Source organism: Hyperoodon ampullatus (genome assembly GCF_949752795.1).
Source record: "Hyperoodon ampullatus genome assembly, chromosome: 10".
In the NCBI taxonomy this organism is placed as follows: domain Eukaryota; kingdom Metazoa; phylum Chordata; class Mammalia; order Artiodactyla; family Ziphiidae; genus Hyperoodon; species Hyperoodon ampullatus.
Genome location: NC_136923.1, coordinates 34,391,447 through 34,414,821, shown reverse-complemented (window position 1 = coordinate 34,414,821; position 23,375 = coordinate 34,391,447). Strand labels below are relative to the sequence as shown.

The following is a 23,375-nucleotide window of genomic DNA, read 5'->3' as shown; positions in this document are numbered from 1 at the left end:
TTATCTATTTCTAGCCCAGCAAGTGGTACACTGCTTGTAAAATTTGTCTAAAATGCAATTTTCCTTATTCCTTTTTTGCTTTTGAAATACTGAGACAGAATATTAATTAAATCTTCTAGATTAAAATTGATACATTTTTGGTTTTTCAAAAAAATCGTACCAACCTTTAATCATTCCACATCCATTTTTTAAAGTTGGCTAACAAGATGATGTTTTACTAACATAAAATATTATCTAGTCATCAGAGTTAAATGTAAGGTCTGTGCGAATAGGTAAATTAGAAGATTCCTTTACTAAGTTTTAATTCCTACGTTGCTGAATGTTTCCTGTATTAAGAATGCGTTTCATCATCTTACTTTCAAAGTATGGCATCTGGCTTTCACCATTCCACAGAGAGGGGAGACTAACAAATACTTTCTTAAAAAAATAAATATTTTAGAAGTATACTTTACAGTGATAATGCAGTATCTTAGACCTATGCGTATTTGCATCATATATACCCTTCAAGTTATTAGTACCTTTTCTAGCTGTCTCTATTTAAATTATGGATCACTCAGTCTTTGGGGACCGTTTCTGCTAGTGATCTCTCTGAGTCAGCCAGTGACTCTCTTATTTGGAGTACTTATCCTGCTACAGTGTCATCTTCGATACTTCTGGTGGCTTGAACAATGTCTTGCAAAAACAAATTGAAAATTGTATTGGCAAAATCGTACAAGCAAAGGGTTTGCAAGGGCTACTGAAACACAGTGCCGGTCTCGGGAGGTCAGCAGCTTGAAAAACTGAACAGATACACTGGACTAAAGCTTAAAACAGTCTTCCTTTTACTTAAGCCCATAATTACTATTTTGAACATAGCTCTGTTTGTCGCTGCTTATATATAAATTTTTTGTTAATTTTCCTGTATTGGGAAGATCTTGAATGCACTCCAGGATGAGAAGAAAAAAAAATATGCTGACGCTCCTAAACCGAGTATATGTTTTTGCAATAAAGAACACTGGTCAATATACAACTGAGGAAAAACTGAAACAGATGTGAGTCCTAGAACCACAAGCGTTTGAATTTGCCCAGAAATGCTATTTTAAACACTCTATATGTTGGTCTACTGTTTTTTTGTGGAATAATGCATTCTTGGCATCCTTAAAAGGTTTCAATATGTTACAAGGTTATCCGGAAAGAAAAAAAGCAAAGGGCTAACGTATCAATCTGTGCGTCGCGGGCCAGGCTTCGCTGGCGTTTTCAAGAAGCACAGGGCTTGTATTAATTGCACTTAACACAACGAACCTTCAGTTTCCTTCATTCTCTGCAGATTGAGGCTTGCTTTTCATAAATCTGCTTTCCAAGGGGCAAAGAGACACTCTATCCACACAGTAACTTCAAACAGAGCAGCACGCTAGCTGCAGTGGTGAACACAAATACACTTCTTTTTTGGACTAAAATTCTGGTCATGGATAAAAAAGCATGTGCCTTTTCAGTTCTTAGCTCTGACATGTTACAACACCAACAAGCTCTAAAACAATTAAGTTAGATGCATAATGCTCGAAGAATGTGAGCAATCCTATAACCAGCTTTAAGCCATCTGCTTGATTTCTTTTTTTGAGGAACATATATAGGAAAAGTGAATTCCCCTTTTGTTCCGTTACATATAGAAATCTTTTGAAGTTCCCAAATAGTTTGGTTTTGGTAAAATTCTCCACTCTTCTATTATTCTGACATGTAGTCACCCCTAAACTATCCCTCATGTTTTCTCAAAAACTCTCCACATGAAGTATCTGAAGGACAATTGAAACCACTTACCAATATCCAAGTAACGTTTTATTTTATATTCTATCTTCCATTTGGCATAAGCCTTTCGATGTTTGTTTGTTTTTTGAACCAGTGAAATATACAAATCACACGAGACAGAAATATGTACATTAGAAGTATAGAATAAAGGCCATAGAAGATATACATAATATCTGAATGACAAGTAGAATATTTTACATTAAATAGTTTCCTTTAAAAACTAGGATTGTTAAACTCAACTCTGTTCATAAACATGAATCACTAAAAAGGAACAAAATCTGGTTTAGCAAATAAAAAGAAATTACTTCATGGTTTTTGTATAATAAAAACCAAAAAAGTGACATTTTAAACTAATTAGTGCTTCTCACTTTCAAGATCTTTTGCTTGCAATTCACTGCAACTGCAGGGGAGTGAATATCCTTGTGCAATAACAGCCACAGGTGGCTGAGGTGATCTGAGGGCCACCCATCCCCACGAGGGCTGCAGGAGATGTGTATCTTTCCAAACTTTTAAAACAACAGAAGTCTGAGATAAGAACACATCTGATGGCACTCTTTGGAAAGGGGTGTCCTGGTTTAAAAAATTTTTTTAACTAGCTATATGTGTTGTGAGCTGGATTTTCCTTAGGGACTCAAATAGGTACGATCAGGTCTAATGGGCACCAGTTTCCACTCTGCAAAACGCAGGAAGGAAAGAGAAATGCTGACAGTGCTTCCGAGTGTTGAATATCTCTTCATTCCCACGTCTGTGATGAATAAGTAATGCCCTCTCCAGAAAGGGTACAGAAAAGGAGGATGGGGCAGGGAAGATAACAGAAATCTTCAAACCAACAATGCACATGAGTATGACCTTCCGGATTCCTCAGAAACAAGGCTGCTGCTCCGTGATGCTCAGGGTGTGACGGCATCAAGGCCACAGCCCCAGCTCAACTCAGAAACCGTCTGGCAAAATCCCAATTGGATTGCAATGGAGGACAACAAGGCTCTAGACCGAAAAATAACCCGAGCAAACTGTAAATCTAAATCACTGGCTGCACTGAGATATAATTATATTTATATTTATATATATATATGTGTGTGTATATATATATATATATATATATATATGTATGTATGTTATGTACAAGAGACTGAGATTTCAGGCACCATTAAACCACATTTCCCCCCTTATAAATGCAACTGTTCAAGTCCTCTAGGAACAGTTCTGGGGCACACCTGCGGGGTAATAGGAAAGCGTGAGTGGAGAGTCTAAACACAGGATCATAACAGGGAAACGCTGCCACACCTCTCTGAAGTCCATTCGCCAAGTAATGTCATTAAAACATAGAAAACTACTGCTCCTCAAAATAAAAGTTATAGGGGAAAAACAGAATCCCTAAGTAGCAAACTGTTTCCCAAGCGGAGCTCCTAATGTTTCATTTCCTGTCCTACTATCAGAGGGGACGCAGTGGAGCTGCCGTTTGGAAACGTGGCCGGCGTCACAGCGCAGCAAGGCGTGGAGGAATCGGATAGGGCGCGGGGTCAAGTAGGGAGGGCAGATGTCACTTTTCCCCCTCAAATAGGTTTTCTGCTCTGGTGCAGTGCTGAACTGCATGCAATTACCTTGTAGCTTGGGCTGAGGATCTGTGAATGGAATTCATTTATTATTTTCATTGTTATCATTTATTAACCAAGTATCCCTAAGAAAATTACAGTATATTTTCCTTTACAGTGAAGCCAACCTCCCTCGCCCTTCTCCAAACAAAAAGTCTAGTACCCAGAATCACTCGGGGATCCTCTTCCAAGTGGATAACCTAATTCCCACAACAGCATCAAATCACTGACTTAATATAAGGAGTTTTTAAGTTTTCTCTTTTTTAAAAATTTCCGGGGCTTCCCTCCCTGCTCCCCAAGTTTCAGTAGCTAGTAGAATGGACCATCTGTAGATGGAATGTTTGAGAACAGTGCGACACGTGAAAAACCTTTTTTCTTTAAGGGATATGAGATTTTTGCTCTTAGACTTTGAATACCATTTTGGAAATGTTTCAGGCTGGCGGCCCCTGGGAAAGGGGCGGCGGGGGGTGTCTCATTGTTTTGTTTTTTTCTCAAGACCTTTCAACTTTCACCAGAGCACCGAATTCCTTTTAGTCACAGGAGCTAAATCATGCATACATCTGTACCACCCTCTTGCAGCTGGATGCTACCTGTCCCATATGACCCCATAGCTGAGACAAAGAAAACAGTGTTTCCTTGACCTTCCAGATGTGCACACATCTAACTTAAGGTGTGCATTATTCCCCCCTCATCCTATATACCAGCAAAAGAAGTCTTGTCTTACCTTTTCAATGATCCACAAAATAAATATTTTCTTGGTTCCCACCCCCCCCCTTTTTGCCAAATAATAATTATAATATTAGTAATAAACCACAGAGTTCTCAGATGGGAACAGAAAAAAAAAAATGGTTCCGGTTGCAATTCTTGGGGACAAAAAATAAACAGTATTAAAGACAACAACAACAACAGAATCACGGTACTTTCTATAAATAAGTGGGTCCTGGGAGTGGGGCTGGGTGACAGGCGGGCGGCGGGGTGCCCACTACTTGCACACGAACTGGTCCACGATCTCCGTGCACTTCTTGCACTTGACGTAGCAGCACCAGTGGAACTTGCAGTGGCAGCGCTCTGTCTGCACCGTCTTAAACTGGTCGTAGCCACGGCCGCAGCACATGAGCTCGCAGCCGTCCATGCCCTCGGACGTCTTGTTGCACAGGCGGCCCTGTGTGCCCAGCGAGCCGGTGCTCTCGTTGCGCACGCAGTAGTCGGGGCTGGGGTCGATGTAGACCAGGTCCTGCGTGGTGGGCGAGTTGAAGCGGCTGTTGACCTGCACCAGCTTGCCCCGGCTGTTGAGCCGCATGGCCGCTGCGCTGTCATACTTCTCCTTCAGGGCGTCGCCCACCTTGCGGAAGTCAGCCAACTGCAGCCAGCACGTCTTGAGGCTGCACGAGCCTGACACCCCGTGGCACTTGCAGGCCACGTCCGCCAGGTTGTACACCGTCTGCGGGGAGAAGGGGACAGTCAGCGGGCCAACTGACCCGGGAGCGCAGACTCGGGCGGGGGCTCGGGTGACCGAGCTCCCGGGCTGGGTGGAGCCCTGGTCACCAGCTAAACCTGGGCCTGGGCTACTTCCCCCTCCTCCTCCACGACCAGAAGCCTTGTGTTGCCTTCTTTAAAAAGTCTACCAAATAAATAGGTTCTTAGCCCCTCATTATTACACATCATCATCATAATTTTTTTTTTTTGCAGGGAAGAACATTAGCAGCAACTCATACATCTTGGACACTCAGCCCAGAGACTGCTGTCAGTTCCTCACCTGGGTCACCTGGCTTCATCCTCACCACCAGCCCACGAGGGAAGAGCTCTATCGTCCGCATCTCACAGAGAAGGGAAGCGAGACCCAGCAAGGTGAGTTACTGCCCCAACCACCGGGGAGGGGCGGGGGGCGGGGAGGCGGCAGGATTTGAACCCAGGCAGGTGGGCTCCGAGCTCATGCTCATGCCTTGGCCCTGGGCACCCGGTTGGTAAGTGGCAGGGCTGGGCAGGTGTCCAGCCCAGGTAGGATCAGGGTTCAAATCTTTACTCACTCTTACTACCACTACTGCTGTGTGCCAGGCACTATCATGAGAGCCTTTACACTCTTCATCTCACTTAATGGCCCCAGCAAGGTCGTAATGTGGCCTGGATTAGATGATGGCAGTGATGCAGATAGAGGGTAAGCGGCCCGCACAGGTCACACAGCTAGAATGTGGGAGAACCGGGTCTGGATCTCAGGCACCCTCACTCCTGCTTCTCGCACAGTCCCTACTCTCCACCCACCTCTGCCTAGGCGAAAGGCATCCATCTTGGACCCAGGCGGACCTGGGCTCTGTCCTAACTCTGTCCCTGAATTTAGGCAACAGGCTTCACCATTCTGAGCCTCCATTTTCAATTTGCGAAGGGCACTGTGATGGCTGCAACCTCACAGCACTGTTGCAAGGATAAAATCAGGAGACGCATGAAAGTACTCAGCAGGCAGGATGCAATCAGTAAACCTGGTCTGCAGGGTGATAGTCTGGACGCTGGTCCTGGGCCCCTGCCCAGTCACCCTGGCCTCGCAGTAGCAGCACCTATGGGTCTGGCCTCACGGTGCTGTGTGCCCAGCAGTCTGGGAGGTGGCGGCTGCCTATTTATAGTGCTGACTGCCCACAGTTCCTGAGCCAGTGACCCTCCAGAGCCGGTGTGCTGCTGGCACGCTGCAGAGGGCCTGTCAGGAACCTGGAGGGCCAGAGTGAGTTAGAAGGCTGCTTCTGCCCAGAACAGCTCCCTTCTCCCTCCAGGGATGCATAGGGGCTTTCTTACAAGGGGAGCTGAAGTGTACTCCTTTGATACGAAGTGGTTCAGGCCCGCAGCTAGTCTGGAGAAGGGTTTTGCAAACCCTTCTATTTAACCTTCACTCCCCTTTGAGGAAAATCAAAAGCTAATGTCCCAAGGAGATTCTAATATGATTTCTTGGCACAGTGTCTAACTTTCCTCCTCCCACCCCCACTATCCTGCAGAAAAACTGTCTTCCCAGTAATCTCATCCACCAGAATCCAAGCACAGTTCATTGCTCCAATTATAAAATTTCCAAAAACATTCCCCCCATTTAAAAATCCAAATGTTAAATGAAATTATATTGAAGGAGCTTTTCCCACTCTCCCAAATCCCCTCTCTCCACTTGGAAATCCCTTGACCTGCTCTTCTTGGTTGCAGAGCCCCTAATGATTTCTCTCCATGAGAGAAGTCAAAGAAATCCACAAAGATGGATGAAAGCACCAAACAGGGGCACAATGGGGCCCAGAAGGGTCAGCCATACCTCTGTCCTGGAAGCATTTCTGGTCTGAGACGCTGGGCACCCGGCATGCAGAGTAAAGTGATGTGTCCCTGATGAGGACAAGACCAAAGTCCTAGGGCCCCAGAGAGGGCGGGACTGGCATGCCCACTCCATGGCGGGGGTCGGCTGCAGTGGGGAGTGAGTCCACCCACCCTGCCAGCACCACAGCAATGGGCGGTCTCGGAAAGGAGAGGCCACACTCCCCCGGAGCAATTACCTGACCCCTCAAGGCACCACAGGTGAAATTCTCCAGAGTTTAGTCTTTCCCTGAAAACCGCCCCCCACCCAAATAGTTAAGATCAAATTTGAGAAGAAATAGGTTAGCTGGAATGATCTAGATAATCTTTGACTTCCCTAAGTCCTTTGCTTCTAGTAACTAAGTTATCATTTATCAAGCACTTACCTCAGCCCTTCAATTGAACCTTATGAAAATGGATGTCAGAAATGGTCAAGTATGATCCCAGTGAGGCCTACAGCGACCCCACCTGATGGCTAACGCCCATTTAACAGATGTGCAAATGGGGAAACGGAGGCTCAGAAATGAACAGACAGAACGGGATTTTAACCTAGATTTCTTTAATCCCAAAAACTATGGGCCTTTACCCTCGAGCTGTGATGCATTAGTTTCATAAAAAAAAAAAAGCGACTGGGCTTACAGGTCAATCCACTAATTCTCCCCACAGGCTTGAAGTGGTTCTCCAGCCTCAGTTTCCCAGTCTCTAAAATGAGGGGGTGTGGATGAGGGGCCCGAAGGCTCATTCCAGGCCTGTAGCTTCCACTCTGTGATTATCGTCCCTTCTCCTCACCCCAAAATACAGAAGAGTGAAATCTCTGACCAGAAAGTTCCTGGCACATACCTTGGGTTCTGTGAAAAAATAATGGCTCTGGTTTTCAATGCTGCCAAAGTTAGGAAAAGTTTTCACCCCTTCATTATAAAGCAGCCATAAAGTGCCATGTATTTAACCACAGGAAAAAAGGGTCTTTTTTAACTATTGTGGGCGAGCCTTTCACATCCGCATAAGGGGAAGGAAAGAATGAAAGGGGGAGGCTGGGGCTACCTGGCGAGGATTTCCTCTCTGCACACTTCTGAGTGACTCTCCCCCCTCTCGAGAGCATCACTCTGCACACTTCTAGGTCCCAGTCCCCCTCTCCAGAGAATATCTTTGCACACTACTCAGTGGCTCTCTCCTGTCCAAAGCATCTCTCTGCACACTTCTGAGTGGCTGTCCCCTCTCCAGAGAATCTCTCTGCACACTTCTGAGTCATTCTCTCCCCTCTCCAGAGAATCTAATCTATCTGCACACCTCGGAGTGGCTCTCCCCACTCTACAGAGCATCTCTCTGCACACTTCTGAGAGGCTCTCTCCACTCTCCAAAGCATCTCTCTGCACACTTCTGAGTGGCTGTCTCCCTGCTCCAGAGTATCTCTCTGCACACATCTCAGTGGGTCTCTTCCCTCTCCAGAGAAACTCTTGCACACCTCTGAGTGGCTTTCTCCCCTCTCCAGAGCTTCTCTCCGCACACTTCTGAGTAGCTGTCTCCCCTCTCCAGAGTATCTCTCTGCACACATCTCAGTGGGTCTCTCCCCTCTCCAGAGCATCTCCAGGCAAACTTCTGAGTGGCTCTCTCTCTTCTCCAGAGCATCTCTCCGCACATTTCTGTGTGGCTGTCTCCCCTCTCCAGAGCATCCATGTGCACACTTGTGAGTCATTCTCTGCCCTCTCCAGAGCATTTCTCTGCACACCTCTGATTGGGTGTCTCACCTCTCCAGAGTATCTCTGTGCACACTTTTGAGTGGCTGTTCCCTCTCCAGAGCACGTCTTTGCACACTACTCAGTGTCGCTCTCCCCTCTCCAGAGCATCTCTCTGCACACTTCTGAGTGGATCGCTCCCCTCTCCAGATCATCTCTCTGCACACTTCTGAGTGGGTTTCCTCTCTCCAGAGGACGTCTTTGCACACTACTCAGTGGCTCCCTCTGCTCCACAGAGCATCTCGCTGCACGCTTCTGAGTGGCCGTCTCCCCTCCCCAGAGCATCTCTGTGCACATCTCTGAGTGGGTGTCTCCAATCTCCAGATAATATCTCTGCACACCTCGGAGTGACTCTCCCCCATCTCGAGAGCATCTCTCTGCACACATCTGAGTGGCTCTCTCCCGTCTCCAGAGCATCTCTCTGCACACCTCGAAGTGGCTCCCTCCCCTTTCCAGAGCATATCTCTGCACACTTTTGAGATGCTGTCCCCTCTCCAGAGAACGTCTTTGCACACTTAGTGGCACTCTCTTTTCTCCAGAGCATCTCTCTGCACACTTCTGAGTGGGTTTCTCTCCTCTCCAGAGCATCTCTCTGCACACCTCGGAGTGGCTGTCCCCTCTCAAGAGCACATCTTTGCACACTACTCAGTGGCCATCTCCCCTGTCCAGAGCATGTCTCTGCACACTTCTGAGTGGGTTTCCTCTCTCCAGAGGACGTCTTTGCACACTACTCAGTGGCTCCCTCTGCTCCACAGAGCATCTCGCTGCACTCTTCTGAGTGGCTGTCTCCCCTCCCCAGAGCATCTCTGTGCACATCTCTGAGTGGGTGTCTCCAATCTCCAGATAATATCTCTGCACACCTCGGAGTGGCTCTCCCCCATCTCGAGAGCATCTCACTGCACACATCTGAGTGGCTCTCTCCCGTCTCCAGAGCATCTCTCTGCACACTTTTGAGATGCTGTCCCCTCTCCAGAGAACGTCTTTGCACACTTAGTGGCACTCTCTCTTCTCCAGAGCATCTCTGCACACTTCTGAGTGGCTGTCTCCCATCTCGAAAGCATCTCTCTGCACACTTCTTAGTGGCTGTCTCCCAGCTCCAGAGCATCTCTCTGCACACCTCGGAGTGGCTGTCCCCTCTCAACAGCACATCTTTGCACACTACTCAGTGGCCATCTCCCCTGTCCAGAGCATCTCTCTGCACACTTCTGAGTGGCTCTCTACCCTCTCCAGGACATCTCTCTGCACACCTCTGGGTGTCTCTCTCCCCTCTCCAGAGCACATCTTTGCACACTACTCAGTGGCCCTCTCACCACTCCAGAGCATCTCTCTGCACACTTCTTAGTGGCTGTCCCCTCTCCAGAGCACGTCTTTGCACACTACTCAGTGGCCATGTCCCCTCTCCAGAGCATCTCTCTGCACACTTCTGAGTGGCTCTCTCCCGTCTCCAGAGCATCTCTCTGCACACCTGTGTGGCTCTCTACCCTCTCCAGGACATCTCTCTGCACACTTCTGAGTGTCTATCTCCCCTCTCCAGAGCATATCTCTGCACACCTCGGAGTGGCTGTACCCTCTCAAGAGCACGTCTTTGCACACTACTCAGTGGCTCTCTCACCACTCCACAGCATCTCTCTGCACACTTCTTAGTGGATGTCCCCTCTCCAGAGCAATTCTCTGCACACCTCTGATTGAGTGTCTCACCTCTTCAGAGCATCTCTATGCACACTTTTGAGTGGCTGTCCCCTCTCCAGAGCACGTGTTTGCACACTACACACTGGCTCTCTCCCCTCTCCAGAGCATCTCTCTGCACACTTCTGAGTCATTCTCTCCCCTCTCCAGGGCATCTGTCTGCACACTTCTGAGTGGCTGTCTCCCAGCTCCAGAGTATCTCTCTGCACGCTTCTGAGTGGATCTCTCCCCTGTCCAGAGCATGTCTCTGCACACTTCTGAGTGGATGTCCCCTCTCCAGATCATCTCTCTGCACACTTCTGAGTGGGTTTCCTCTCTCCAGAGGACGTCTTTGCACACTACTCAGTGGCTCCCTCTGCTCCACAGAGCATCGCGCTGCACTCTTCTGAGTGGCTGTCTCCCCTCCCCAGAGCATCTCTGTGCACATCTCTGAGTGGGTGTCTCCAATCTCCAGATAATATCTCTGCACACTTCTGAGTGGCTCTCTCCCCTCTCCAGAGAACGTCTTTGCCCACTTAGTGGCACTCTCTCTTCTCCAGAGCATCTCTGTGCACACTTCTGAGCCGCTGTCTCCCCTCTCCAGAGAAACTCTCTGCACACCTCTGAGTGACTGTCTACCCTCTCCAAAGCATCTCTCTGCACACTTCTGAGTGGGGGTCTCCTCTCCAGAGCACGTCTTTGCACACTGCTCAGTGACTCTCTCCCCTCCCCAGAGCATCTCTGTGCACATCTCTGAGTGGGTGTCTCCAATCTCCAGATAATATCTCTGCACACCTCGGAGTGACTCTCCCCCATCCCGAGAGCATCTCTCTGCACACATCTGAGTGGCTCTCTCCCGTCTCCAGAGCATCTCTCTGCACACCTCGAAGTGGCTCCCTCCCCTTTCCAGAGCATATCTCTGCACACTTTTGAGATGCTGTCCCCTCTCCAGAGAACGTCTTTGCACACTTAGTGGCACTCCCTCTTCTCCAGAGCATCTCCGTGCGCACTTCTGAGTGGCTGTCTACCCTCTCCAGAGCATCTCTCTGCACACCTCGGAGTGGCTGTCCCCTCTCCAGAGCACGTCTTTGCACACTACTCAGTGGCCATCTCCCCTCTCCAGAGCATCTCTCTGCACACTTCTTAGTGGATGTCCCCTCTCCACAGCAATTCTCTGCACACCTCTGATTGAGTGTCTCACCTCTCCAGAGCATCTCTGTGCACACTTTTGAGTGGCTGTCCCCTCTCCAGAGCACGTGTTTGCACACTACACACTGGCTCTCTTCCCTCTCCAGAGCATCTCTCTGCACACCTCGGAGTGGCTGTCCCCTCTCCACAGCACGTCTTTGCACACTACTCAGTGGCCATCTCCCCTCTCCAGAGCATTTCTCTGCACACCTCAGATTGGGTGTCTCACCTCTCCAGAGCATCTCTGTGCACACCTCGGAGTGGCTGTCCCCTCTCCACAGCACGTCTTTGCACACTACTCAGTGGCCATCTCCCCTCTCCAGAACATCTCTCTGTACACCTCTGAGTGGCTGTCTCCCTCTCCAGAGCATCTCTCTGCAGACTTCTGAGTGGCCCTCTCAGCTCTCCAGAGCATCTCTGCACACCTCTTAGTGGCTCTCTCCCCTCTCCAGAGCATCTCTCTGCACACTTCTGAGTGACTCTCCCCTCTCCAGAGCACGTCGATGGGCCTGAAGGTCAGACGTATATAAAACTCCAGTCTGCTAAAAAATGCTGCTCGTTTTCGTAGAACTTGTGTTTCTGTAAAGGCCCGAGTCCATCAGGCCCGCTATCTCACGACACGAGGAGGGGCACGAAGAAAGCAGAGGGGAAGGGAAGTATCCCTGGAAGCTCGGGTGAGGGCCTGCTGGGCTGGGCACCTACTGCCATAAATAACTCCCCTGTCCTCCATTTAAGCCCAACCACAAACTTGATTCCTGGCGAAGGGCAGCGAACATCAGGGACATTTGTGTGAGCCGGGCTGGCCAGCTGCACTGGGGACTAATTACAGAGGCAGAGAAAGCTCTTTCTCAGGCCAGGTCAGGAGCACCTTGCTGGAGGGGGCCAAGGCGGGATGCTTCCCCTCCAGGAGGCCTTTCTGGGGTGTCCACCCCTCTCCAGGGAGGCCTGTGTGTAGCTGCTTGGGGAGGGGGTGGGCGGGGAGTGGAAAGAGAGCAGCAGGGAGAGGCGGGGAGAGGCCGGCAAAGCTAGGACGAGAGGCGGAGACAGAGACGGGAAGAGAGGGAGACCCAGACGCAGAGGCAGAGAGAGAGACGGAGGCTGGAGCACAGCACCGCCCGCCCCCGGGAGGGACGCGGCGGCGGGGATGCTCACCCTGCGGCCAGCCTCGTTGTTGTGCAGGTTCATGAGGATGCGCGCGCTCTCGTAGGAGCCCTTGGCGTGGATGCGCTCCCGCTCGCGCGCGTCCACGAACTCCTTGGCGAAGCGGTAGCCGTAGTCGATGTTGTCCCCGCAGCCGCCCCACAGCCAGTCCCGCGGCAGGTCCTTGGGGCGCGCGGCGCGGCTGCAGCCACAGGTGGACAGCTCGCCCTCGCGGCAGGCGCGGCTCATGGCGTTGACCACCCCCGCGGCGCTCACCGCGTACGTGAAGGCCGTCTCGCGGCTGCCTGCGGGCGAGGACGGGTGAGTGGGCGCCCCCCGCTCCGCAGCCCCGGCCGGGGCAGTGCCGCAGAGGGCTGGTGGCGGGGGACCGGCTGGCACACCGCCGAGCCCCCGCTCCTGGCTGGGGAACGAGGAAGCCCTGAGCCCCCGGCCCACCCGGAGGGGGAAGGCGGGAGACATTCCCCACACACACGTAGAAGCGACACATGACAAAGGAGTAGCATCCCTGGTACCTCTGCTCTGACACGTCAGAGCCCAAGGCAGGATTCTAAGCGGTGCTGGACTGATTTTTCTCTACACCTCTTATGAAAATATTCCAAACTTATTTTCCAAAATGCCCATGAAAGAAGTCACTGAGGGAAAATGCAGAATCGGGGTAGACGTCCTTACACTTATTTTAATGTTTGGTATTATTTTCATTCTGAGTTACCTACAGGGCAGGAGCATGGGAGCTGCAAGGCTTAGAGCCCCTGCAGCAGCCCCTCCCCACTCCCTGCGGCCTTGGCGGTTGAAACCTGGCTTCCCCCTGCTCCATCCGCAGCGTCAAGCCTGTCTCAGAACAAGGCTCCCGACTTTCCCAGAGGACATTTCTAAACTGGTCCCTAGAGAGTTTTTTTTTTTTTTTTTTTTTTTTTTTTTTTTTTGCGGTACGCGGGCCTCTCACTGCTGTGGCCTCTCCCGTTACGGAGCACAGGCTCCGGACACGCAGGCTCAGCGGCCATGGCTCACAGGCCCAGCCGCTCCGCGGCATGTGGGATCTTCCCGGACCGGGGCACGAACCCGTGTCCCCTGTATCGGCAGGCGGACTCTCAACCACTGCGCCACCAGGGAAGCCCCCCTAGAGAGTTTTAAATGAAACTCGCCTCTTCTCAAACCCCAAGCTGAGCGGGCTGATACTTCTCACTCAGGTAGGTGAGTGTCTACTTTTAAAACAGCCCGCAGTTCCTTAATGTCACTTCTGCAGCTCCCCAGCAGCCTCTGACTCCAAGTGTTAGGATAACAGCAAAAAGGAGGAAAAAAAATAAAAAGGTTCTTCTTCCCCAAACTTGTAAAGAATATATAAGCCTAGAGGAAAAAAGTTCTCTCCTTCCCTAAAACTTGTAGAGTATCTCCCTGTCAAACGGTTCTATAGGAGCCCTATTTGTAAGGACAAAAAAGAGGTAACCATAGACTACCTTCATCTCCACTTGTATGTGGAGACATTTCTATATGTAACAAGAAGTCACTTAATTAAAGTATTGTCCTATGAGAGAGAAAGGGTTAACACCTGGCCAGCTGAAGCTGGGCCTGGGGTGGGGGGTGGGGTGGAAGGCGGGGGCAAGATGAGGGGGTCCTTATTTTCCTCAACTATAAAATTAAGGGCATTGAACTAGATGCCTAGGGAAAAAAAGGGTCCCTTCTGGCACTGGACCCTCTTTGCCGGAAACGGTTGCTCCTATACTTACGAGAACTTGCTAACAATCTTGTTTTGGGGGGGGTGGGCGATGCGGGACAGCACAAGAACAGCTGACAACAGGGCTCAGCCCCAACCAGAAGGCCCATCCTGCAGGAGGACGGCTCTGCCAATGCAAGCATCCCACAGGCTGCCCTTTTCTTGGACTTCTGCTCCACACTTCAATCCTCAGCCATTTGTGCTCTCCCTTCCAGGAATAGTGATGGTTCTGATTTACCAGACCTTCCCTCCCACATTTTAAAAAATGAATAACTTGAGGACTGTACGGGTGGTTGGCAGGAGGATCCAGAAAGTTCCTGTGGGGGGGGGTGTGTGTGTGTGTGTGTGCGTTACATCTACCTAGCTTGAATTGGCAAGGCAGAGAACAGCAAGGGAGTGGAGAGAAATGAGGAGAGCAGACAGATTCTAGGGAGTGATTTGAGGATTAACGCTGGTAATACAGAACATGCTGTGTCCCTGGATGGGAGACTTGTAGAATAAAGAGGCAGTCTGAGGAAGAGAAACAATCCTCTGGAGACAGAGGGAAATAAACCACTCTCCTGTATATAGAGAGCACAAAAGGGCTTTTACATAAAACACAAAATAATGCTGCTATTTTCATAAGTCTATCTTGAACATATCCTTTTTTTGCCCCAGAATACAAACCTGGTAGAAATCCCTAAGCTAAGCTAACCGGTCATTGCAGGGAAATGTCAGCTTGAAGAGTGCTCTTTGGCTAAAGCCTGTGGATACAGTTATCCTAGATGGAACACTGCTGGTCCAGTTACAGCTCCCTCCCTGTGAAATCTACATCTACTCCTATTCTGACCCTCCTTAAAAATGGCACCTTTCTTATACATCTTTTCACAGCATGGAAACAAAGATGAGACAGAGACAAAAGCTGGAAGGAAAGGCTAGCATGATGAAAAAATGAGAAAGTTTCCAAAATGAAGAGTGGGCCCTTCATGAGGCAATGGTGTACAGCGCCTGGACTGGCCTTGAGAAAGGAGGTAAGGGGTTGGGGGTGGCAGCCTGAGTCAGACACTGGCCCCATCACAGGGTCAGATTCTCAGGGACAAGAACTGGCCTCCATGTCCCTGCTGTACTAAGTGCTCTGGAGTGGGGCACCCACACACCTAGCATCAAAGGTGTTTTAAATTTTCCCTTAGCTCATTCTCTTCCAACATACACTTAAATAGAAAAGTGAAAGCTAAGTAACTTTTCCACTATTGGCGTGGGGTCCATGTTCCTCTTCCATAAAAATCTATTCTGATTTTTCTTCTCTCCATCTCTCTCTCTTTTTTTTTAAAGGCTCTGTCTGTGTTCACCCGAAAGCCACCCAGCAGCAGCTTTCTGCTCTGAGACCTTGGACACCTGAGGATCCTTGGGCAAGGTCCTCCCAGGGCCTCCGTGACTTGATGATAGGATCTAGGAGGGCTCCCCCCTCTAAGGCCGTCTCGAGGTTCCACTCCCGCCCAGTTCACATCAACCTAGACAGTGCCACACAGCTGAGGACCAGAGAGTCTACTTACAGGGGACAATTAAATACAGGCCTTTGTACCAAGGGTTCTGCTTGTTCCCTGAGGAAGCAGGCTCTTTGAATCTTGGGCCACATTTTAAATAAATATCTTCAGCAGAACTCAAATCCACTTAGCAAATGAGAGCTTATTCTGAACCTTTTGGCCCAAAACAGGCTACGTAGGAAGGGGATCTTAAATCACAGCTGTGTTCCAGTGACTACACAGAAAAACAGTTCCAACTGCTGTGTTCCTTCCTTGTTGCCATCGGAGGTGTCTGATTTTCACTAACTCATATACATGTGAAAAGCCACTCCCATAGTTTAGTTTGAGAGGAAGGCAGATAGGGGGAACATATAAGGCAAAGGTGACAGGGGAAAGCTGACAGGTCACGATTCTGATATAGCTAAAAAAAAGTTTTTGGGTCACTCACAATATCAAAATGCAGCAGAATTCAATCTTCACTACACTGCCAGTTAACTACATAAGGCAGCCCATAATCAGGGGAAAACTCCTGTGTTCCTGAAGCTTAACTCCGAGATTCAGATCCCAGTACATACATTAGCACATTTTAATCATTAACAGGAAGGACAAAGCCCTATGAAACTCTGCAGGCTGAGGCTGCAGACCATTTTCCCATTCAATTAGAGGAACAGCTTCCAGTCCTGTATTATTTTAGTTTATGAAGCCGCTTGGCTCAAACATCCACTGACAACTCTTTTTTGTTCTCAATGAATGCACTTTTCAGGGTTTTTTAAAAAGCGTTTTATCCGTCCATGACGGACATTAAGCCAACTTTTTATCTTCAGTCAGTATAAATAGTTAATTGCTTTGATGAATTGCTTCTTATTTTAGGAGTCACTGCAGTCATATTAATTATACAGGCTTGTTTGCATAAAAGTAAAAAGAGACCGAAAATATTCACTAGAAAACACAGACAGGACCACATCTGTCAGACTGTAGCCTATGCTATTCAACCAAACCAGAGGCAAACTGATGTGCCAAATTCTTTGCCTTTAGCCCAGTTTTAATGCCACCTCCTCCCTGAATGGAATAACAAGTTCAACAACACATTTAAAAATAAAGAACTGGACCGTGAGCCATACGTTAAAACTTTTTAAAGTTTCTAGGCTGAGATCTGAAGCACGTGCCTTTGTATCAATGGCCAACATCACAAATGTAAATTGGATCACATCTGATTAAACTTCTTTCTGGGACTAAAAATAAAGCCTTTAACATATATATCTATCTTGATAGCCTTAGGAAATATCTATATTAGGAAAATTAAAACCTTGTTTACTTCCAACACATCCAGCATTCTGAAAGATGACAGTTTTTAGTTTGATGCTTGGGCCACTTTAAAAGGACAAAAATGACTCGGCTTTCCTCCTCATCTTTTGAGAGCCCAAAATAAGTGTTCTGCTACTACTATTTTAAACAAAATGCTTTTTAGAAAAATTAAGTGTTCAGAAAAATGAAGGTGTCTTTGATGCCCTCCCCAGCTCCTGATTTGGGTCAAGAAGTCCAACACTTATAATTAGATGTGGGGACAGGCATGCACACAGCCATAATGACAAAATTCCCAAGCCACCACCCTGCTGGAAGATTCCCTCCATATCAAGCTTGTAAGTAACACTAAAGACTTCTCCTAGGAGAAAAGTTTCCGTATATTTAAAAATACATTAAATGGTTTCCTACCTATCTGCATGACCCTGCCGAAGACTGAGGTGTTATCCACGGTGCTGCAGTTCCACCTCCGGTGTCGGAACTGATACTGGCATTCTTTGATGCCTGTCTTCGCGCCCTCTCCGATGTACTGCATGTGGTCCTGATACAAGTGGCACAGTTTCTTCTGTCCTTGAGAAAGTCCTGCCAGTTGGCTGCACAGAGGCTGTGCTCCTATGATATATACTTCTGACATCTGAACAGGGTTATTCATACCTAGCGACCTAAAAAAGGGGGGGAGATGTGCATTCAAGATTTACGTGAACTCTCAAGGTGGGCCCCCTGAAAACATGTCAGCAATACATAGTTTTAAGCACACAGATGCTTTTTCTCTCCTGCTTGTCCTCATGACAAAGTATGAGAAGGGCTTCATAAAACTCCTCTGTTTAAACTCCACTCAGAAAACAGAGGTATTGTGTAGTCCCCATCCCGCCATCTGGCTCCTCTGTTAGAGTTTTCACTCCCTTCCTTGCCCCTCGCTGCCATATACCTGAACCAGAATTTCACAAAGTTCTGAAATCCACACCAGAGAAGGGGGAAATGGCAGCCTGGGGTACGGGCCTCTGACATTAAAGAAAATGACTCACTTTGCCCCACAAACTGGACTGATCTGCCTTGAAAAATGTATGAATGCCGAAAGTAGACACAATTAGACACGGGTAGGAGATAGCAGTTCCTTTTGACTGCTGGAAGAACAGGAGGACAAGTGTACTGAAGAAGACTTGTCCTACCGAAGAAAAATTCAGCCCGTTCCGGACATTTTAAAAGGGCTCCTTATGTGATTGTGAAAGACCCAAGACAGGGTATCCAGTGAACAGAAGTCGTGTTTGACAGTCAGAAAAATGCTGTTCATTTACAGCGAAAAAATATCCAGAACGCCGTCAAAAATAATCCCCTGGATATACTGCAGTCTATCTTCAAGGCCCCTACCGGCAAGAAACCCTCATTTAGGGACATTTGACTACTTCAAGTTAACCTCCTTTTGATCAAATTTCAAGCCCCAAATACCCACTTGGAGTTTATCTGTCTTCCTACAACTCTGCCTACCTCAGACCCTGAAGGTTAATAACCTCAAGTGACAGAAAATGAACGTTGGAACTCACTTTTACTACCTAGAGGTGGCAAAAAGTAGAATTTACAGATAGGCTTACAATTATTAGAGAAGTGAATTTCGGTTCCCGTTTATTGCATGATGTACTACAAGCATACCTCTGAACAAGGACCTCATAGAAAAAGGTCTGAATTTATAGGTTCTGATTCCCTATGGAACTAAAGATAAGCTTCAAAGTATTAGCAAATTAAAACATTTTTTGATTTAAAGATACATATATATGTATATATATATATATACACCTATGTAAGATATATGTATTAGATAAATGCACCCAACCTCACGACTCAGCTTTAAATATTGCAGCATTATACAAACGAATCTTTAAATAAAAGAGTATGCACATAGAAAAGCTTACCACCAAGAATTGCCTTCTATTACGACCTGGGCGAAGGAGATAAATATGGCCAAAGCCATTAGGAAGAACTTGGAAGACATTGCCCTTCCAGCCGTCCCCAAAGCAACTCCTGGGCTTAATATTCCAATCGACTTCTGGAGAGGGAAGAAAGGAGCAGATGTTTATTGCCTCTCAGATAATTTTCAAGCATACAAGTTTAAACAACGGAAGCATCCGGGGTCTCTTAAGTTTACTGTTGATTGACTGCGCTTCTCCGTGAGTTTTTTGATGGCAAGATATAGGCAGTTTCTTTTTCCAAATTAATCCACCCACGCAACCTCACCAGGAAATCTGATTTCGCTGGGATCCTGCGCGCGGGGCACGCCAGCGATTACAAACATGTCTCAATGCTGTTGAGTCAAAACCCCGGTGCCAGGCGCTGCCTCCTTCCTGCTTGCTCGCGTCCCGCACCCCCTCGCTCCCCTCTAGTTCGCGCTGCGCTGAGTCCCTCCTCGGGAATTCACTCAGGAACCCGCTGCCACCCTCGTCCGCTCCCCGACCTGGGCAGAGCAACAAGTGGAGCCGGAATTAATTCCATGGGCGAGAGGAGCGCAAAGGCGAGAGGAGCACGCCGCCGGCGGCTGCGGAGGAGGCGGAGTGGCCGGCGCAGGGGTTGGGGGTGGGGGCAGCACGCGGGGGGGGAAGGGCAAGGGTAGGGGGCGAGGCCCCCGGGAGCGGCGCGCGCGCGAGTGCCCAGCTGGGAAATGCGGCTCCGAATTAACATCGTCTGTTTCATAATCAGTTTACGGCCCGCTTTGGGGCCAGCCACTTCCAGAGGGGGAAGGGCAGTCCGGGTTTCCTTAGAACGCTCTTCAGCCAGACTGGAGTGAGGAGAAGGAGATTGGGGTGGGGGCGCACAGGGGATAAGGGGGAGAGCGAGCTGCTCTCCCAACCAAGGAAACCGGAAAACAATGCCCTCTCCCCTGCCTTCGGCCTCCTCCTTGGACTCAGTGTACCCCAGAGAAGGGATATACCCCAGAGGAAAGAAGGAGGTCTGGGTCCCGCTGTCCCGAGAGACGGGATCCTTTCTCGGCCCTCCCCGCAACCCTCCCCCAAATTCTGATTTTCTCACTCCCCCTACCGCCCCCCTCCGATCGCCACTCCTGGCAGCTGCCACGGAGAAAGGGGAAAGGAAGCCAAGGGGGACTCCAGTTTCCTTTGGTCCTGGTCTGGAGTTGACCATCTCTCTATCGCGACACCGTGAGCCTGGTCCTGGAACACCGCTACCCCACCCTCCAGTCCAATTCAGACTTGGCTGAGTCAGTCCCGAAAGGTGAGGGTGCAAGGCGAGGCCAGAGCCGGTGCGAGTGAGCCTCCGCCGGCGGGGCCAGAGATGCTCCCGCGCCTCAGCTGAGTCCCTGGATTCCAGGGCGCCGGGGCCCTTGTCGGCGAAGGTTCGCGTCGTGAAGAATTTCGGGGGCAGGGGCCGGCCTTGGAAGCTTCCGCTGCCGTCCTCCCCACTGGTGACTTCTCCACCTGTAGGCGGCGGCGGAGCGAGGCGGTGGCGGGTGCGGGTGGGAGGAGCGGGTTTCCAAAATCCCCTTTACATCTCTGATAAGAGTAACCCGGCTGCGCTGCGCCACCCGCAACCCCCGAGGGAGCCCCTTCCTCCGAAAAGGGAAGGTGAGCCTCCTCCAGGCGGCAGAAGGGCCTGGCCTGGAACCTGCGCCGGAAAAGAGATTGAGGGAACCTAGGCAGCCGTGGAAACGCGCAGGGGCTCGGGAGCGCGCCACAGCTTTTCCCTGCCAGCCGCCCTTTTGGCCCAGACTCGTTGGGGCTCCTCGACAGGAAATGCTTATGTGGTCCCAGTGCCCGCTACCCAGGGCTCCGCGCCTGTGTCCCACTCGTCCCTAAAACGCCGCAAAGCCCGGGGAGCATCCCGGAGAATAGAAACCTGGGGTTTCCCCAGCCCAGCAGAGAGAAGGCTCCGTCTTCCTCCCCACCCCCGCCCGAAGTGTCAAGTTTCCTCCAGGGGAGGGGGGGTTGGTTGCGAGGGCTGCCTTCGCGCGCGGCCCAGGCTGCGAAGTCTCCTCTCCCCAGCGGCGGCCAGGACCGAGCGCGCACACATTCATACACACACTCACGCACATTCACACACTCACTCGTCCACAGACACACACGCTCCGACGTGCTTCCGAGGCGGCGGCAGAGATCGCTGCGGGCCGCGCGCACTTTCCGAGCTTCCCGACGGGCGGGGCGCGTGGGGCGGGGAGCGGGCAGTGGAGAAATTGATAACAGATTCGGCGGATTACTGCAGATCTCTTTGTTAGAGGCGAAGCCACACAAACCGAACCCACTCTCGGCCCGAAGACCCCGGGGCGAGTCCACTCGTTCACAGAATGGGGGCCAACTGGGAGCGGGCCATTTGGTTTCTGCGACTCGGGTCTCTAAGCTCCAGGCTGGGGGTAGGCCGGAGGTGTCCCAAAGGGGATCCGGCAGGAGAGCCCCGCGAGTCGCGTCTCCACTTAACCCCGCGCGCTTGGCCGGAAACACCTTGGCCCTCTTCCCGCTCCAATCCCCGCTCAACCCACAAAAGGCCCCACAAGTTTGAAAGACTGAAGGAACCCACAGCAAACTCACTAATACATCTACTCTGTAGGGTGAACGTCCCTGCCTGTTTACCAAGAGATCTGATCCGAAAAGAGTACGAAATAAGACCTTTCCGGAGACTGTAACAACGAGGGTAAAACAAAAGTTCTGGGCAGAAGCTGAGTTTACCAAAGAACGGACTAAAAGTTTGTGAACAATTTCAGGGCCCAAGGAAACCGACTTTGTAAGGATCCTTGGAATCTGTTCCTAGTGTGCGACAAGTAGGAGGGTTGTGGGCATTTGAGAGGTTCAAGCACAAGGGAGGGGTGAGGTGGGGGTAGGGCGTTCGTTCGCACGCCCTTGTTTCCAGCCTCAGAACAGATCCACGCAGTCTGCTTTTTCTGTCTCTCCTCCAAAGCCTTCGCACTGGATTAAAAGTGTCCCTAACCCTTCTTTATCAACTGGCGTGCAGGCCGGGAGTGATGAGGGCGAGAGAGAGAGAGAGAGAGAGAGAGAGAGAGAGAGAGAGAGAGAGAGAGGGAGGGAGGGAGCGAGAGAGAGGAATCCGTCACACTAGTTTGGAGGACGTTTGGGGCAGCAGAAAGCTTCGGAACGCACGCGCAAATTCGCGAGGCACCTAAGTCCGAGGCCGGAGGCCCCTTAAACGAAATTCCCCGGAGAGAGGGCGAAGATTCTGGACCCTCGGCCGACGGCGCTATCTCACTTGATCTGGGCATCCCCTGCCACCTCCATCCTCAGCTCCCACCCCCAGTATCCGGGAGCGGAAATGATGGAGAAACTGGGAGGAAGAAATTAGATTGACCTGGGCTCGCGGTGGCGAAAAGCACAGGAAACCCCAAGAATCCCAGCTCTTAGTGAGGGATAAATTTTGTTTCCCCCCCACCACCTGCGATCTCGCCCAAAAGCAAGGAAAGAGACGGAGAAAACTGCAGGAGAAAACTCAGTGGCAGCCACAAAATTGGGGCGTCCTGCCCAGGGGAATGCTGCCGAGAGAAGCAGGAGGGGATGATGGGCTGAAAGGAGGTCCGCTTTGGGGGAGCAGACAAGGAGCCAGGGCTCCGCCAAGGGTGCCTCGGGAAGTGTCCACAGCGTTGAGTGCTGGGGGGGCGGGGGTCGTGTGGAGCGGACAGAGGAGGTGGAGGAGGGAGCTCCTTGAGCCCAAATCAGTGCAAGGAAGGTGTGCAGCCTCTGATTGCCCTGACTCAGAACCGACAGCAGGTCCGGTAACAGGGCATATCCAAGGGAAGAACGGTGGCCAAGTCTAGTTCTGTTTCCTGCCTCACCTCATCCATCCCCGGACAAGGCTCTCCAGACTGCAAGACAACTCTCTCTCTGTCTCTGTCTGTCTGTCTCTCTCTCTCTCTCACACACACACAGATGCCACTTCCACCTTCCCACACAAGATGTCTAGCTCTCTCTAGGCACAGGCTCTCAACTCTGTCCAGAAAAGCTGCTTGTCGGCAGAAGGAGAAAGAAAATTAAAGAACACTTCAACCCCCACTCTTCAGTGGCAGTTTCAACTCCATTTTTTAAATGACAAGAAACAGGCCGAGAGGGAGAGAAAGCACCACTTGTCCTCGACCACAGGGAAAACTGGTGAGAGCCCCAAGGCCAGACCGGAGACTTCCTAGGGTGACGCTCCTGTTCCTTGCTATGCCCTGGAGAAGGGGTACCAATCCTTCTCCCACTTGCCCGAGCCCCATTTGCTGGGTCGGACCCTTGGCCCCTTCCTTATTAACGCAGCCGCGCAGTGCAGCTTGGCCTCTGGGGGCCTCCGAGGGCCCCTCCTGGGAGAGTGGGACCTGGTGATCTGAAGGGATGCGCTTGCAGAGCCAGAGGTGGGAGGAAGAGGCGAGCAGCTGCCCGCCAGCCCAAGGAACAGACTCCAAGACGTCCTACCTCAAGGCAGCCAACAGGGGGCAGCCGGTACC

At 50.3% G+C, this 23,375-nt stretch overlaps 1 protein-coding gene across 1 annotated transcript; it reads right to left on the bottom strand.

Moving 5' to 3' along the window:
- Positions 1–4,356: 4,356 nt before the first annotated feature.
- WNT5A (Wnt family member 5A) lies at positions 4,357–19,630 on the bottom strand (the record flags this gene model as incomplete). Its single annotated transcript, XM_079712972.1, is given in 6 exon segments — positions 4,357–4,815; positions 12,425–12,717; positions 17,360–17,610; positions 18,856–18,989; positions 19,395–19,549; positions 19,552–19,630. Coding segments are annotated over 6 exon segments (1,371 nt in total).
- Between the last annotated feature and the right edge of the window lie 3,745 nt (positions 19,631–23,375).